General features: G+C 42.4%; 1 protein-coding gene across 6 annotated transcripts in view; it reads right to left on the bottom strand.

Annotated features, from left to right (window-relative positions):
• The window catches only part of SNX25 (sorting nexin 25), a 180,155-nt gene that overhangs the window by 36,869 nt on the left and 124,080 nt on the right, over positions 1–19,206 (bottom strand). For 5 of the 6 annotated variants that reach the window (XM_038398923.2, XM_038398921.2, XM_038398922.2 and 2 more), the window contains 3 exons: positions 11,495–11,626; positions 9,287–9,562; positions 5,261–5,416 (listed from right to left, as the gene is read on the bottom strand). In XM_038398923.2, coding sequence (XP_038254851.1) covers positions 5,261–5,416; positions 9,287–9,562; positions 11,495–11,626 — 564 coding nt within the window. The remainder of the gene's footprint in view (positions 1–5,260; positions 5,417–9,286; positions 9,563–11,494; positions 11,627–19,206) is intronic. The other variant, XM_038398924.2, reaches the window with a different exon arrangement.

The raw sequence follows: 19,206 nt of genomic DNA, 5'->3' as shown, positions 1-19,206 counted from the left end.
ACCTTAGGGGTCACTCTAGAGCAGTGGTTTTCAAACATTTTTCTGGTGACCCAGTTGAAGAAAATTGTTGATGCCTGCGATCGAACGGAGGTGAGGTTGAGGGGTTTGGGGTGTGGGAGGGGCTCAGGGCTGTGGCAGAGGGTTGGGATGCAGGCGTGAGGGTTGCAGGGTGGGGCCAGGAATGAGGGGTTCAGGGTGTGGGAGGGGCTCTGGGCTGGGGCAAGGGGTTGGGGTGTGGAAGGGGGTCAGGGCTCCAGGCTGGGGGTGCGGGCTCTGGGCTGGGGATGAGGAGTTTGGGGTGCAGGAAGGGGCTCTGGGTTTGGGGAGGCTCAGGGCTGGGGAAGGGGATCGGGGCATGAGTTACCTCGGGCGGCTCCTGGGCAGCAGCACAGTGAGGGTGCTAAGGCAGGCTTCCTGCCTGTCCTGGCACTGTGGACCGCACTGCGCCCTGGAAGCAGCCAGCAGCAGGTCTGGCTCCTAGGTGAGGGCGTGCAAGCAGCTCTGCGTGGGTCTCACACATACCCAGCTCCCATTGTGCACACAGCCGCGTGGCCCCCCACCTAGGAGCTAGACCTGCTGCTGGCTGCTTCCAGGACACAGCGCGGTGTCAGAAAAGTTAGGGACTAGCCTGCCTTAGCCGGGCAGCACCACCAATGGGACTTTTAACAGCCTGGTCGGCGATGCTGACCACAGTCGCTGCGACCCAGTGCCTGACATTCCGAGACCCAGTGCCGGGTCACGTCATGCAGTTTGAAAACGACTGCTCTAGAGCAAGGGGAAGTGGGAATCTGCAAGAGGAGCCTGGAAGGCTGAGAGAAAGAATAGTGACATATTGCCATTTATCACATTTCCTCCCCCAAAAAGCATACATCAGTAACACTGCCATTCAAATCGCCCTCTCCCACCAACTAGTCACATCATCCTTTTATTTCCACACCCTCATCACATTCACCCGGTTCCCCTCTGGACTCTCATGCGAAGGTATAAAGAGTAGAGTGGTTGCGACCTTCCCACAGCTCCTTCACAATTCAAAGCCCATGGTAGCTGAGGACTCTGAAAAGCAGGGTGGGTCACATCTCAAAGACCCAGTTACTTTGGGGTAGGTAACCATACTGTGTCAGTGTGGATCCCACATTCCTGCCAAACCTGCTGTCTCTGAAACGGTGCTGGGTACATGACAAAAGAGGAGGATGACAGTTGTCTCCTGGAGTACCAGGTTTCATGAAGGGTACTCTGTTTAACTAGTCTGGGAAGAGGAGAGAGCTCTCTCATGCTCTTGGGGTTGATTATTACTGTGGCTTATCGTACGGGGCTGGGGTGTACATCCCTAGTGAACATAGCATAGCCCGAGAATTGTTAAGGGAGTGGGTGCATCATCTGTCTGGCTACTGAAGAGGTCCATCGCTTAGAAGGGCAGGTCCTCTATGGTGCACTGCATCTCCTTAGTAATGCTGGATGCTTGAAACCAAAAGGCCCATCTCATGGTGACCATCAATGTGGCAGCTGTGTCCAAAATATCCACAGCTGCTAGGAAGGCAGACGTTGTGACCATTTGGTCTTCCTTCATGATCTCTCAGTTATCCCTACTATCTTGTGAGATTTTTGGAAGGAAGGAGACCACTATCTCCCAGGTGAGAAAAATGTATTTCAAGAACAAGGCCTGATAGCTCACAATGCAGAGCTGTAGTTAGATGGAGGACTAAACTTTGTGCCTGAAGAGTTCCAGTTTCTGAGTGTCCTCTTTCAAGATGCACTTTGCAGACCATTTTTTTTTTTTTTACCCTGTACCACTAATGCCACTAGAGACCTGGATATAGAAATGGATACACAAATCCTTTTGTGAGACCTGGTACCTCTTTCAAATCCTCTTAGATGAAGAACAAACTGTGTCTGGAGTCTACCAAAGTCACTTCACTAGCTTGCACATACCCTTATTGATGAGGAGGGCAATCCTGGCTGGGGATGAGGACTCAGGAGGTCAAAGAGTTTACAGGACTTTTCCTGGATTACCAAGGTTCCAGTGTTCAAGGTCTCAGTGATCTGGGTCAGCAAATCCTGGAGAACCATGAAGTTACCAGGCACTAAAACTGAGGATGACCCATCCACTGCCCCTTGTGTTTTGCCTGTATTTGTGCCCTAAACAAGGAGCCTCCACTGCCTCCTGCATGATCCCCTCCTGAATGCAGGGGAGACACATCCCAGCTTCATTTCAGTGAGAACGAGTGGGATGGCAAAGGTGATACTGAGTATCTCTCACTGAATGGTGGCACCATTGGGTAGGACAATCCAGTGCCAGCCTTCGTCTTGGTGTGAAGGATGTCTTGAGTGGAAATATGTATTCTGCCTCCAAAATGTATCTCAGAACCACGATAGGATAAATCCTTAGTGCCAGCATCAATGCCAGTGGCAAGGTCAGTATTGGGCTATTCCTCTTCTCCAGCTCTTCCTCTACACTGCAGTCAAACTCAACTCTCCAGCCCTCAAACCACTGAAGGCTTAGAGGATTTGTCTCTCATGGACTCGTGTTTATGTCCTTCCATTCAAGACAACCCAGAATGATGCTCAGAGCTATGCTTCTGTCTATGCTCCATGTCGGCCTGCTTTTTGGTGATGGTCTTGGCATTAGGTCTGTGAGTGCTGGGATTGATGCTGGGGCTACTGGTATCAAGGCTGCCAATACTAGGGCTGCTGGCACCAGGGATCTCAGTGCCAGTGCCTTCTGTACCTTTTTGGCTTTTTCTCACTGCTGGATCCCAGCATGAGGTGTCTGCTGGAGGAGGCACTAGCCAAGGATGGCTTCTTCTGCTCCTGTTAGGCGTTGCCATTTCCTCCAGTTCAAAAGTGATTCTCACAGACTCTATCTGAACTTACATATCTTGGAGAAAAACGAATGGCAAGCTCTGCATCTGTCTGGAACCTGGCTCTCGCCCAGGCAGCAGTTGTGAGTGGGATTAGTCCATCACAACACAGGAAGCGTTTAAATAATCATGGTTTGGAGTATGCCGTTAGGTGCAGAGGTTGACGCAGTGCCTTACTCCACTGTATGGGGCTGTTGTCCTTTCTGAGTCCAATCAGGCCAAAGCTGAGGAGAAGAAAGAAGCACTAAAGAGAGTGGTGAGTCAGACACCACTGTGTTGTGTCTTGCTACCATGGGTGCCAGGAGGGAACTGAGGGACGGACATGGCAACTCCTCCCTTTATGCTCACGAGGAAGCATGAGGTGGAACAGGGCACATGCACAGCCCTAATGGACACTGCTATTCAGAAGACTCTGAGCTTGCATGCATGAGGCATATGCACAACTACAGTGGAATCCACACAGACATAACTGAAGACAATGGTTGAGATATCCTGCATGGCAGTGCTTTTTATTTTTACAAGGACACTGCCAAACACTGCTTAGCATTATATTTTTGTGTGAGCTCTGCTGTTTTCAATATGCTCCCAAGACAAATGAAATTAAAGAGGTCTCTCTATAGATTGCTATTTTCCATTTGCAATCATTAACCCCTTCTTCACATTTCTGATAGATCTGAAATTAACAGCTCCTTTCTTCCCTGTTTACATCATAGAGGATATAAGCACCAACTGGGGAAGAATTAGCATATAAATTTATTGGTGCTACAAACCTGTGATGAGTTCACATGTTGTTTCGTATAGATCCCACAAAGAGAGCAGTGATTTGCAAAGAAAGAAAATGAACAACTGAGTGGCAGATTTAGATTTTTTAAAGGTAATTTAAAATCTAAAAGGTCATTTAAAATCTGCAGGCCATTCTCCGAGACTACAAACATTTAAAAAGGTCAGTTAAATGCATTGAAAAATTAAAGGGTTAAACTATTTATCTACTTTTTTTTAAATGTTCTCCCTTTCTGATACTTTGAGAGATTCATTTCAACAGTTTAAGAGTTGGATTCCTCATTTCTTTCATCTTTCAAATTAAGAATTGCTGATTTTCATCCAATTTAACAGAGTTGAGGAAAGAACTTACTGAAATGTTTTAATATTTCAACCAATATTTTCCTTTTGCTGTTCATTAAATATAGCAGTGGCCTGATTTTCAGAGCAGCCGCGAAACTGGAGCTCCCATTGATTTCAGCATGAACTGTGTATGCTCAACATCTCTGAAGAAAAAATCAGACCACTTGACCTTCAACACAGCATCAGCTTCTGTTATATTCTTTCTACTCTGTGGCCACAGTTACTGGAACAAAAGGCTAAAAAGGAAGAAAATCCTCACCAAAATAAGTCAGTAAAGGATCAGAACTATTACCTTGAATCTGAAAATACTACCCTTGAAATTTCCAGGGAGAAGGACATTTGGATTTGAGTATCTATATCTGAACCTTCCCCAGTGTGGAAAAGATCTCATCAGAAGGAGAACTGGCTCAAAATTGTGGGAGTTTTGCAAGAATAGCTTGACTTCAGAAGACATCCACTGTTTGGGGACAAAATCTTACAAAAACTCAAGATTTTGACTCAGTCATAGCTGCACTACAGCACTAAATCATCTTTAAACCCGAACTTTAGCCAGATCCTAATCCAGATTCACCATCCCAGCCCATTTCTACAAATAACCATTTTAGGGCAAATGGTATAACGTATTCTAAAGAGCAAAAAGCTAGGTTATGATTTTGGACCCAATACTGTAGGGCTAAAATTTTCATTTCATTTCATTCTATCTTAGAATGACTACAGTCTGGCGAAATAATGCCCTTAGGATTCTAAATAGCTCCTTGTAAAGAAATTTAGCCACTCCCTTGGATAATTGTTTTAAAATTAAGTAAACCTATCACCACTACAGGAGCTACAAGGTATTGTGCTCTGTACCTGCAGGGCCAGCAGAGAGAGCACAAGTTTACTGACAGATCTGATCCCCAGAGCTGCAATGCTGTTGAAGCAGCAACGAGGAAGAGTATACAGAGCAGTCTTGTTGGCTTGGGTTGCTATAACAACTCAATTGGAAGAAGCAGATACAGATGTAGGGAAGAACTTGTATTTGCAAAACAGAAGAGGATAAAAAACTATTGGGGAAACATTTCCTGGGTTCTATGAGGGTACTATAAATTATGAAGAACAAGAGACATTTAAATTCATTTTTGAAGTATTTATGGCAGTGGCTCTGACACTCTTTTAAATTATAAATTCTTTAGAGCAGGGACTTTGTCTTTATACTTGCCTGAAAAATAGCTAACACCCTGTTGATATCACAGATGCAAATAAGTAAAATAAATTCAGACTGAGACTACTGAAAGCATTACCTTTTTGTCAGGTTTTGGTGAATTACATATGGAATTAAGAGCCTGTCTCTTATATTCAAGTTTGTCATTTAGCTGGCGAAGTTTATTTACAGCATAATTTGCCTGTTCATTAATTCTTGCGCTGCATTCATCAATAACTTCTTCACAACCTTGGCTCTAGAAATAAAAATGTTAGTTATTAAAAAGTCTATGTCACTGATGCAAAATAAGTTAAATCTGTTACCTGTTTGCTATGCATGCTTCATTATTTGCACTTTACATCTATGTACAACAAACAATTAATCTCAGTATAGACCAGGGGTTCCCACACTTAATTGCACCATGACCCTCTTCTGACAACAAAAGTTACTACACGATCCCAGGAGGGGGGACTGAAGCCTGAGCACGCCAGATCCCTGCCTCCCCATGTGGAGGGGCCAAAGCCAAAGCCCAAGCCCAAGGGCTTCAGCCTGTAATCTCAGCCTCACTGCCCATGGCTGAAGTCCTCAGGCTTCATCCCCAGACAGTAGGATTTTGGTTTTGGCTTCAGCCCCTGATCCAGCAAGTCTAAGCCAACCCTGGCGATCTCATTAAAATGTGGTCGCATCCCACTTTGGGGTCCTGACCCATAGTCTCAGAACCACTGGTATAGACAAATCCCAAAATAAAAGGGCATGTGGTGCAAAAGTTATAATAGAATCTTATTTTTACTTCCAAATCTATCATGTAATTTAGCAGTAAGAAGCTGACAAAAAGCCTTATTCTCAGTTACACTAAGTCCCATTTAGACTGCTCTGGTAGTATAAACGGACATTAAACTGTGGCTTTATTGTAAGTGAGAATAAGACTCAACATTTGGAATATAAAGGCAGAATACAAGTTGGTGGTCATAATTAGTATTCGAAGCCACACACTGCATAAATACTGCGGCTCTGAGTCTTGAAAACGGTAGAAATATATTGCCACTCCAACACATATTTATATATGGCCACTCCAACACAGGTGCACTGGGGAGTCAGCAAGAAGCCCTCGGAAGGGGAACTACAAGATGACTGCAGGTGGGAAGTGCAAGGGAAGTGCAGGCAGTGATACCAGAAGCACTGGAGACCCCAGGGAGCATGTCTGGTTGTGACACAGGCAGAGCCACTGCCCCACTCCTCCCTATGTGCTGGCACTAGTGCAGAAGAGTGGCAACTGTGGAAGAAGGGGAGTACTCGGTCTATCTGTTGTACAGCTATAACAAACTCACTGTCCAGCAAGTTCCCTCCGCCATCATCTCCGGAGATATTATGGGTCAGCTGGACGGTGCATCTCTTGCCCTCCCTTTACAGTACAGCTCTGCCTCTAAAGATATGTAACGAAACCTTTCAGCCTGATTTTTCAGAAGTGCCAAGTACCCCTGGCTCCCACACCCTCATGGGAACTGAGCACCACTGGAGGGGTTGTTGTAGTGGTAATCAAGCCATAAGTTTCTACTAACAAAAACAAACCCTCCAGAAATATAACTATGCCAGAGGAAAATGATTTCTCAGTTGCATCATTTGCTATACAAAAAACTGAAGGACCATGAGCCAACAGTATTATTTCCCCCCATATCTGAAAGCCTGTGAAAGCTTCTGCAGACAAGATTCACTTCTTCTTATGCTCATTTCAAAGCCTCTTGTGGCTCACTGTAGAGCAATTAGCATTGCTGTATTAGAGAGAAGTGCTCTAATTTTACACTCTTTATTAAAAATTTGTGATAAACAGTTTAAAAAAAATCTTTATCCACACTGCAGAGTTGCTGATAGATGGAATGAGATGTGCAAAGACCAAAGTGCAGCCTTCAAAATCTGCACATATTCCCTCAAGGATTTAAAGGAAAGATAACTGATGGTAATGCTGAAGAATTAGGTGCTGATGACTATAGGAGAGTCCAAGATAAATGTTATCTGACCAAAAAGAATACCAACAGCTATTTCTGAAATGTTGTATAAGTTTCTTTAGGGAAAATGCTATCTGTGTCAGGTTCTAGATAAAATACACAAGGAAATCAAAATATCACAACTTTTTGTTTTAAATATTTTGCCATTTATGGGCAATAAATCAGTGTTTCCTGAAACACCTATTGATTGCAAGGCTTAGAAGGACAAATTTTTGAGGTGCCTTTGGTCTCCCTATGATTTGGAATATACATAGCTTAATAACAGAAAGAGAAACAGGAACCTTGAGTTTCTTATCAAGAAAAAACCCATTTAACAAAAGAGCAAACATTAAAAGAGGGAACATGCTACAAAACTGTGTGTTTGAAGTATTTCCCTAGGATAGTTTGCCTCTCAAAACCATCTGTGGAGAACAAGGGATGGATAGAATCCAAAGTTTCATTTGAAGATCTTTCAATCATATTTAAATATTAAATCTGAAAATCTCAGATTCTGAGTTACTGTTTCCTAGTGTTTAGGACTGCAAAGTGTGAGTCAGCATATCTGGGTGCTAGTTCCACTTCTGCCTCTCAGTGTGACCTTTGTCAATTCCCTTAACTTCTCTGTGTCTCAGTTTACCCACTTGTAGAACAAAGATATTAATCCTTATCTGTCTTGCTGGAGAGTTGTTAGGCTTTATTCATTAATTCCTGTGGAGTGCTTTGAGATCCTTGGTTAAAAGGGTAGCAAAATAAGTGCCTCTGATCTAGCTCCTGAAAAGATTTATAGAACTTGCCTGCAAAGACATCTAGCACTGGAGAGCTTCCCTTTGGAAAGTAGTCTTATAGTATTTTGAACTTCATCTTTAATATCTCCAAGTCAAGTTGTATTTTTTGTTTTTCAGCTTTATCCTCTAATATAGCATAAAAGTTAATTTCTTTGGTAAATTAATAAAAGCACTAAGATTATGAATACACAATAATATTTTCTTTTCATCTAAGACATGGTCTATATAAGCTCTTGAGCATCATTCCCCCACTCCCTTTTTACTGCTTTCAGTACATATATTCTGTAAGGGTTTGAGGCTTTATAGATTAGAGCTCACTGGGGAAGAAGTTAGTTTATAGAAGATGTAGACAATTGTTTTCTTCTCTCCTTTCAATTTACTTTAGTTTTATCAATATATGTGATTAGTACAAACTCCAGATTGAAATAATAATTGTTTAAGTCAACTTAAACTGTAAACAGCTGAAAACAAAACAAAATAAATAACTGAAAACTCATCTTCCACTTCCTTTACCAAAAGGCAAAGCTTGCGAGTTGATATCTAGAACAAAATGCTCAGGATCTAAAGAGTAGAAGATAGACATGCTCACTATGGAGTATGAAAAGGTTGGTATTTGAAAGGTTTTACAAACCTCATAAGCTCTTAATTACTTTAACAAAGTTCAACCAGTCAGTCATTTTGCTCCATTTGAGGTTAAAGAAATCATGCATCAGTTAATTGTTAAGGGTAGTATCTTTTTAACCCCCCTGTCATACGTTCAACACCATATTATGATCACATAATAAAGCGAACACCCAAAATGTAAGCAACTGGAGATATGTCAGAATGAAAGCTAAAAATTAAATGGTAAGATTTACCATTATCATAATCGTATTGCATTTGTATATTGGTTTAAAAATGCCATGCACCCTAGTGATGATCCAAGCATAGACATGCTTGCAGCTAGTCTTCTTGGATCAAAGAATGCAAATTGTTCTTTGTACAGATGAAGTACAAAAGGTAACACTGAAATTTCAAGTCTTCTCAGAAGAAACTAAACAGCTTCTCAATAGTTTAGCAGAGCTGAGGAAAATCCTTCCTTCATCACCTACAAACACTTTATATCCCTGGAACCGAAGACAAGACAAAGTGCCTCTTTGCTATCTATAGGCATACTATTAGAGACCTGTGTAAAAATTGAAAAAAACGGAATATGATCAACTTTGTGGTGTTTGGTGGAATAGCTTACGAGATATAAATAACAAAGATTGAGAACGTAGTAAAATAAACACAAAGCTTGAGAATAGGAAGTACTCCTTAGCTTTTCACTCAGATCATCCTCCGGTAATAAAAGCAGCAAGAATTATAGATTTGACTCACCACTTCATCCTTGTCCTCAGAAGTCAACTGAACTGCAATTCTCTCTTCTTCTTTCTTGATCAGCCTCTCATATAAATCACTGACAATGAAGGAGGGGTAGTACCTGTCCTTTAGTGTTTCATAAACATCAGTCTGAATTTTGTAGAAAACTTCAATGCCTTTATTGCCCACAAGACTTTGCTGTATTTCTTTGTAAAGTGACTTTTCCACAGGGATTTCTCTGCTTTCCACAAAGAAATTCTGATAAATTTCACTCACTAGTTGAGGTATTTCAGCCTGGAAAATAAAGGGGTAGGGATGGGGGAAAGAAGAGAAAAATAAATGTAAAAAGAGGACCATGTCTCAGAATCCTCCTGGATTTCATTTAAAGAAGGTTGAGCTGCCTGAATATGCAAGTGCACATCTCTACATTTCATGTTAATATCAGCTACCATGCTTGTGCAGCATTGCAGAATAGTCAGTTTTACAAGATATAAAATGATGGATGTCTGCATACCCAAGGAAATGACTGAGCCCTAAAATTTGACCTCTCTTTACCAGCTTTTGTATTGTATTGAGACGGAAAGAGAATATTATAGCAGCTTTCTGCTCCCCATTCTAAACTGAAATTTCAGAGGCGTGTTAGTTGTGTCAGGTTTCTTAGCTTTTAGCTTTAACCGGATGTACAAATTCTCTTTGCAGAACATTTTTTGTTTTATAAAATGGGACTGTAACCAGTCTAATAATTATTTAGTGAGCGACAACATCACAACAAATATGCAAACATGTTCACCATGTATACAAAAAGGGCATAGGGATGAAATTTGCACCAAAAAATGAGGGAAGAGGTTAAATAAAAAAAAAGGAAAATGCTCAATGTATGTAGCAATCTCCCTGAAAGGTATATCAAGTGACCCATGTCTATCAGATAGGGGCAGAATTCCATGGAGCAGTATAAGCAAGAGATGACAGAACATCCGCAAAAACAATGACAAACATGACTCAGGACACTCAACAGTCTTGAAAATACAAAGGACAACCCTAGTAATAGCTCCTGGAGTGATTAGTAGCTAAATTTGAGCCTGTGGATATTGTCAATCATTAACTTGGACCACATCTTCTAGTGCTCACTATTCATAGTGTGTGATTTGTCATCTAAGTCATGATAAGATATTGTTCCTGCTCCCTGATTTGATGAAAATGTTTTTTAAAAAAGAGAATACATGACAATCAATGAATAATAACTGATGTTCAATATGAAAATTTGGATTTCATGCTAAGAGAAATCCAGAAAGTTTCACCAAATATATTCACAAATATATGAAGCTACTGGCTACTCCAATATTCACAAACAACAAATATTTCCTCCCTGTGTCCACAGCATACTTACCCCCTCCAGTGTTCAGAGCTGCTTCTTGAAATTTAAATTATACTTTTCTACCCCATTTCTGAACCCACTTACCCATCTGGTGTTGGCAGATCCTATCATGCAGTGTTTTCTCACACTAGATACAGAACAGTGTTCTACAATGAGACACTTTAATGACTTTACTCGTATCACTCTGGAGTCAAAAGGTGTTCTGAACTAGCAGAAGAGGAGTCTTAAAGAAAAATCTCTTTAAGTACACACAGAAAAAGTAAGTATCTTTAACTTGTGATCTAAAGCTCACTGAAATCAATGGAAAGACGCCTATGTTCTTCAATGGGCTTTGCATCACTCCCAATGGGAGGAGTAGCATAAAATGAACAGTGCAGGTGTAGTAGCTACCCAGTTGCAAAGTTTCGAGCAGCGAGACAAGGTATTGCATGATAATTTACTTGGTAATAAAGTAAGGGCAGCTATAAATCAGTCAATAAATTACTGAAAATTATTTCTCAGTGGGTTAAGAAAAAACACTATACTAGTTTTGCCTCTTTCAAATGGGCTGTTGTATGTGACCATTTTATCGTCATTTGTGTTTATAATTCCTTCTCTTTCCTCCTCTCTGTTCAAAAAGTAAAGGATTTTTAAATTATGCCCTGTTATCAGAAGACCAAGGCAACATAAATAGGTTGAAATAATGAAATGTCTAGCACCATTCCGTGCTAAAGAACAAGTGCTCCATTTTTTAGACTAAAAAAAGAAAATGTTAACACAGAATTTTTTCATATATTGATTTTGCAGCAAAATTCACCATATAAACATTCAGTTTTATTTACAAGCCCCCATACACGTCACACTGCTTCTACCTTGTTAGCATTCTTCAGATATTCCACAGACTCCCAAAGGCTAATCAAAGCCCTCTTGTCCATCCTTTCCATGTACAGTCGAAAGTGCTCTCGGTAGGATGGGTTGGCCAAAATATCCTCAAACTGAAGAATCTGTACAGGAGAAATCAAGTATAAAACCCAGAAAAGTAACTAAATGAGATTTATCAACAACTATTCATAATCAAACCACTTGACGTAAACAGTTAAAGTTCAAACATTTTAATGTATCCCCGTGCTGAAATGGTCATGCTGAATTAGTTACAGTACTGCAGAACTTTTTAGTGTGCCTGCCACACACAAATCTCATCTACATAAGCAAAATTCTCCCTTGCTGACAACAGGCATCTAACCAGTGCAGTTAAACTGGTGCTGAACGTAGTTTAACAGCAAGTGAAACATTTTGTCCTTGTACTACAGAGACCAAAAAGCAGCAGAGCCTATATAAATGTTTGGGACTCAGGCATGTTTTAGTCGGGTTAGTGAATGAGGATTTTCCTGAATTAAAGATTTGCTATAACTTTTGCCACCTTTGTAAGAGATGAACATGCACTGGTATTCATACGGTGAACAAACTAAGAAAAGAAGAATATGCTGGGTATGTGCACCATTCGTTTCTCTCCCAGGGAGGAATCAACCCATTATCAAAGATTTAAATTCCACCTCCACCAATTAGGACGCATAACAGATTTTATGTCCGTCTATTTGAAGAAAAGCACATGCATAGTACCTCCGGATAAAAAGTTTTAAGGATTTTTTCCCCCTAAAGATGAGGTCCAAGGGCCATGCCACCCTATGCAGCTTTCACACTCAAAAGTCAAATTATATTCGAAGTCAATGAGAGTTTGGGGTACATAAGAAATCATAGATTGGTCCTAACTGTAGCAGCAACTTCAAAATGATTTTTTTCATATTATTCTCTTTTTCAATATACCCAGAGCAATTTCAAACAGCCTGTTTCATTAACTATGCTATGCAACTAATCGTAGAATCATAGAAGATTAGAGTTGGAAGAGACCTCAGCAGGTCATCTGGTCCAAGGCCCTGCTCAAAGCCAGACCAACCCCAAATAAATCATCCAGCCAGGGCTTTGTCAAGCCAGGCCTTAAAAACCTCTAAGGATGGAGATTCCAACACCTCCCTACGGAACCCATTCCCTTACTTCACCACACTCCTAGTGAAATAGTTTTTTCTAATATCCAAACTAGACCTCCCCCACTGCAACTTGAGACCATTGCTCCTTGTTCTGTCATCTGCCACCACTGAGAACAGCTTAGCTCCAACCTCTTTGGAATCCCCCTTCAGGTAATTGAAAGCTGCTATCCAATCCCCATCACCACCACCACCACCACCACCACCACCACCACTCTTCTCTTCTGCAGCCTAAATAAGCCCAGTTCCCTCAGCCTCTCCTCATAAGTTATGTGCCCCAGCCCCCTAATCATTTTCATTGCAATTTGTCCACATCCTTTCTGTAGTGGGGGGGCCCAAAACTGGATGCAATATTCCAGATGTGGCCTCAACATTGTCAAATAGAGGGGAATAATAACTTCCCTCCATCTGCTGGCAATGCTCCTACTAGTGTAGCCCAATATGCCATTAGCTTTCCTGGCAGCAAGGGCACACAGTTGACTCATATCCAGCTTCTCGTCCACTGTAATCCCCAGGTCCTTTTCTGCAGAATTGCCGCTTAGCCAGTTGGTCCCCAGCCTGTTGCAGTGCTTGGGATTATTCCATCCTAAATGCAGGACCCTACACTTGTCCTTGTTGAACCTCATCAGATTTCTTTTGGCCCAATCCTCCAATTTTTCTAGGTCACTCTGAACCCTATCCCTACCCTCCAGCGTATCTACCTATTGAATGACTACACAAGTGATGTTGAAGAGAAGGCTTTGGATTCTTTGACCATGGGATGGTGTTCCAAGAAGGAGGAGTGCTAGACGGGCTCCACCTAATGAAGAGAGGGAAGAGCAACTTCACAAGCACACTGGCTAACCTAGAGAGGAGGGCTTTAAACTAGGTACACCAAGGGAAGGAGACCTAAGCCCTGAGGTAAGTGGGGAAGTGGGATACCGGGAGGAAGCACGAGCAAGAAAGCGCAAGAGGGGAGGGCTCCTGCCTCATAATGAGAAAGCAGGACGATCAGCGAGTTATCTTAAGTGCCTATACATAAATGCAAGAAACTTGGGAAACAAGCAGGGAGAATTGGAAGTCCTGGCACAGTAAAGGAATTATGATGTGATTGGAATAACAGAGACTTGGTGGGATAACTCACTTGACTAGAATACTGTCATGGATGGATATAAACTGTTCAGGAAGGACAGGCAGGGCAGAAAAGGTGGGGGAGTTGCATTGTATGTAAGAGAGCAGTATGTCTGCTCAGAGTTCCGGTATGAAACTGCAGAAAAACCTGAGAGTCTCTGGATTAAGTTTAGAAGTGTGAGCAACAAGGGTGATGTTGTGGTGGGAGTCTGCTATAGACCACCAGACCAGGGGGATGAGGTGGATGAGGCTTTCTTCCAGCAACTAACGGAAGTTACTAGATCGCAGGCCCTGGTTCTCATGGGAGACTTCAATCACCCTGATATCTGCTGGGAGAGCAATACAGCGGTGCACAGACAATCCAAGAAGTTTTTGGAAAGCGTAGGGAACAATTTCCTGGTGCAAGTGCTGGAGGAACCAACTAGGGGCAGAGCTCTTCTTGACCTGCTGCTCACAAACCGGGAAGAATTAGTAGGGGAAGCAAAAGTGGATTGGAACTTGGGAGGCAGTGACCATGAGATGGTTGAGTTCAGGATCTTGACACAAGGAAGAAAGGAGAGCAGCAGAATACGGACCCTGGACTTCAGAAAAACAGACTTTGACTCCCTCAGGGAACTAATGGGCAGGATCCCCTGGGGGAATAACATGAGGGGGAAGGGAGTCCAGGAGAGCTGGCTGTATTTTAAATATCAGAGGGGTGGCTGTGTAGTCTGGTTCTGTAAAAGTGGCAAAGAGTCCTGTGGCACCTTATAGACTAACAGATGTATAGGAGCATAAGCTTTTGTGGGTGAATACCCACTTCGTCAGATGCATGTATTTCAAAGAATCCTTATTGAGGTTAAGGGAACAAACCATCCCGATGTGTAGAAAGAATAGTAAATATGACAGGCGACCAGCTTGGCTTAACAGTGAATCCTTGCTGATCTTAAACACAAAAAGAAGCTTACAAGAAGTGGAAGATTGGACAAATGACCAGGGAGGAGTATAAAAATATTGCTCAGACATGCAGGAGTGAAATCAGGAAGGCCAAATCATACCTGGAGTTGCAGCTAGCAAGAGATGTTAAGAGTAACAAGAAGGGTTTCTTCAGGTATACTAGCAACAAAAAGTCAGTCAAGCCAAGTGTGGGCCCTTACTGAACGAGGGAGGCAACCTAGTGACAGAAGATGTGGAAAAAGCTAATGTATTCAATGCTTTTTTCACCTCTATCGTCATGAACAAGGTCAGCTCCCAGACTACTGCACTGGGCAGCACAGCATGGGGAGGAGGTGACCAGCCCTCTGTGGAGAAAGAAGTGGTTTGGGACTATTTAGAAAAGCTGGATGAGCACAAATCCATGGGGCCGGATGCGCTGCACCGGAGAGTGCTGACGGAGTTGGTGGATGTGATTGAAGAGCCATTGGCCATTATCTTTGAAAACTCATGGCGATCGGGGAGGTCCCGGATGACTGGAAAAAGGCTAATGTAGTGCCCATCTTTAAAAAAGGGAAGGAGGAGGATCCAGGGAACTATAGACCAGTCAGCTTCACCTCAGTCCCTGGAAAAATCATGGAACGGGTCCTCAAGGAATCAATTCTGAAGCACTTAGAGGAGAGGAAAGTGATCAGGAACAGTCAGCATAGATTCACCAAGGGCAAGTCTTGCCTGACTAATCTAATTGCCTTCTATGACGAGATAACTGGCTCTGTGGATGAGGGGAAAGCAGTGGACATGTTATTCCTTGACTTTAGCAAAGCTTTTGATATGGTCTCCCACAGTATTCTTGCCAGCAAGTCAAAGAAGTATGGGCTGGACGAATGGACTATAAAGTGAATAGAAAGCTGGCTAGATCATCGGGCTCAACAGGTAGTAATCAATGGCTCCATGTCTAGTTGGCAGCCGGTATCAAGCAGAGTGCCCCAAGGGTTGGTCCTGGGGCCGGTTTTGTTCAATATCTTCATTAATGATCTGGAGGATAGTGTGGATTGCACCCTCAGCAACTTTGCAGATGACACTAAACTGGGAGGAGTGGTAGATATGCCAGAGAGTAGGGACAGGAAACAGAGGGCCCTATACAAATTAGAGGACTGGGCTAAAAGAAATCTGATGAGGTTCAACAAGGACAAGTGTAGAGTCCCATGCACCGCTACGGACTAGGGACTGAATGGCTAGGCAGCAGTTCTGCAGAAAAGGACCTAGGGGTTACAGTGGACAAGAAGCTGGATATGAGTCAACAGTGTGCCGTTGTTGCCAAGAAGGCCAATGGCATTTTGGGATGTATAAGTAGGGGCATTGCCAGCAGATCGAGGGAGGTGATCATTCCCCTCTATTCGACATTGGTGAGGCCTCATCTGGAGTAGTGTGTCCAATTTTGGGCCCCACACTACAACAAGGATGTGGAAAAACTGGAAACTGTCCAGCAGAGGGCAACAAAAATGATTAGGGGACTGGAACACATGACTTATGAGGAGAGGCTGAGGGAACTGGGATTGTTTAGTCTGCAGAAGAGAAGAATGAGGGGGGATTTGATAGCTGCTTTCAACTACCTGAAAGGGGGTTCCAAAGAGGATGGATCTAGACTGTTCTCAGTGGTAGCAGATGACAGAATGAGGAGTAATGGTCTCAAGTTGCAGTGGGGGAGGTTTAGGTTGGATAATAGGAAAAACTTTTTCACTAGGAGGGTGATGAAGTACTGGAATGCATTACCTAGGGAGGTGGTGGAATCTCCTTCCTTTGAGGTTTTTACGGTCAGGTTTGACAAAGCCCTGGCTGGGATGATTTAGTTGGGGATTGGTCCTGCTTTGAGCAGGGATGTGATGCTGGCTTCTTCCAGCAGCGGCGCGTAGCCCGCAGCCCACAGGGGTGGCAATCGCACAGCCAGTTCAAAAGCCCTGATGGGCCGAATCCAGCCCGTGGGCCGTAGTTTGCCCACCCCGGCACTAGGTGCTCATGCTCAGTTGGTTATCTACCATGACCCCTGAATCCCTTTCAGCTGCTCTGCATTCCAGGATAGAGTCCCCCATTTGGTAAGTGTGACTACATTCTTTGTTCCTACTTGTGACCTTGCGTTCGGCTGTATTAAAATGCATGTTGTTCATATGATCCCACCTTACCAAGCAATACATATCCATCTGCAAAGCTGATCTGTCCTTATTATTTACTATTCCTCCAATTTGTGTGTCTGCACATTTTACCAATGATTTCATATTTTCCTACAAATAATTGATAAAGATATTGAATTAATCACTGAAACAATTTATCAAGGGTCATAGTAGATTCTCTATCACTGATAATTTTTAAATCAAGATTGGATGTTTTTCTAAAAATATATGCCCTGAATTATTTTGGGGAAGTTCTACAGCCAGTGCTGTGCAGGAAGAAGTCAGACTGGATGATCACAATGGTCCCTTCTGGTCTTAGAATCTATGAATAGCACTGGACCAATAGCTCTGGGACCCCACTAGAAATGCCCCCTGTGGATGGCTTTTTCCTCATTTACAATTACTTTTTAAGATCACTCAGTTAGCCAATTTTTAATCCATTGAATATGAGCTACACTGGCTCTGTACAGTACTAATTTATTTTCAATGAGAATGTAGATACAAGTATACTTACTTATTTTAAATACCTAAGAATGATATTGAGATTTGTAATGATTATTTATTATTTTATTACAGTAGCCCACACTGAGCTCATAGCTTTGGGGTTTAACAATATTCCATAAAGGGCCAAGGCATCAATGACAGGGCAACAATTAAGTCACGTGCTCTGCATCTAGATTATTTATTGAAATTAACTGAAGTGTTTTGCATGGAACAGCCTTGGAGGGGTCACACACCATTCTGGGAAGTCTTAAGGCTTAATTCTGCTAACAGATTCATAAGGCAAATCTTTCTGACCACTTGGAACCAATGGATGGAACCCTTTCTAGAACTAGATTCTAAGGCCTCAATCTTGCAATGAGCTCTACACAGGTGGAATCCTTCACTCACTCAGATTGACTTGCAAGATTAGGGCTTAAGACTTCAAGCTCCTCAGAGCAGTGACTATCTTCCTGCAATTGGGGGGCCGGGGGGGGATAATGCATAAGTGTGTCTGATTCCACCCCCCTCTGCAAGAGTGGCTGTGAAGAGAAAGAAGAAGTCCTGTCCCTCCTAGCACTAGTCCTGGCTGGGCTGGGGATCCCCCAGTGGGGGCGCTCCCAGCAGCACAGGGGAGATCAGACTCACCTCTAGGAATCTCCCCTGGCTGCAAGAAACTCCACAGCTGCTGACTTCAGAGCCCAGCTCTGAAAGCAGCACAGCCACTGAGCTTCCTGCAGCCAGGAGAGATACTCGGAGGTTGGTGGGAAGAGGAAATCCCATCCGTGCCCAGCCCAGCAGACTAGCAGCTGGAGCCTGGTAAATGATAGGAGTCCCTGGCTATGGCACCCCCAGCCCAGGCTTGTCCCTTTATCCACCCATCCAATAGTTACATTTCACAGGGGAGGTCTGATTTCACGATCTGTGATGTGTTTTTCACTGCCATCAATATGGTAGGGTCCTAACCATAACATTACACTTAGGACTGAAGCATCATTAAAAGTTCAGTTATGAAAAGCAACTGAAAAAAAATGTAATTGTAGGCTTCCATATTTGTCTCAAAATGACTCCATCTCAAATTTTCACAGTAGATCTGTTCAAAAGTTTTCCTGTGGAACATTTTTTGCTTGGAAAATGATATTTCATTGAATCTGAAACTTTCCGTGGGAATGGATCAATTCTGTCAAAATTTCACTTAGGAAAAAAAATTAGAAAAAGCATTTTGATATGGTCGAAACATTCCCTTTTGTCATTTTCAAAATGAAACATTTATATTTTTGTATCAAAATGACTTTTCATTTTGAAATTAATTTTATAGTGTAAAAATTAAAGAACTGTAAAGATGTCAAAATTTCAACTAAACATTTAAATTGATCCAAAATTAATTTTGTTAAAAAAAAATTAGTTCATGGGAAATTTCAGAATTGTTTTATTCCAACTCTAAACAAAACAAATTTCAACAATGTAGAACTTCCCATGAAACAGAAATTCCACTTTCCAAACAGTTCTGTTTCTCAAATTACATGCAAACTGAATTTTATAAATAACTGCCAGCCCCGCTAACTACGCCTGGGCTCTGAGAGTCAGGATGGGTTCTTTCATTTGCATGACTTCATGCAATAATTAAGATCTTATAAGCTCCATTGTGCCCTCAAGAGTACCTGTATTAGGCACTTTAGCTTATGGTGGGGTGGCACAATGTAAGTGACTGGATTAAATGGAGGCAAATGAATGCATTAACGGAGACAATGAAGCTGCACAGCTTATCCGCCATGAAACATTTATGACATCACCCTCCTCACTACCAGATCTCATATATGCTAGAGGAAAAATATTAAAAATCAGTTCTCATTAATGAATTTCAGCCCAAAT

This window comes from Dermochelys coriacea, chromosome 4 (assembly GCF_009764565.3).
Source record: "Dermochelys coriacea isolate rDerCor1 chromosome 4, rDerCor1.pri.v4, whole genome shotgun sequence".
Taxonomy (NCBI): domain Eukaryota; kingdom Metazoa; phylum Chordata; order Testudines; family Dermochelyidae; genus Dermochelys; species Dermochelys coriacea.
The sequence above is the reverse complement of the archived record's forward strand: the minus strand, read 5'-3'. Positions and strand labels throughout refer to the sequence as shown.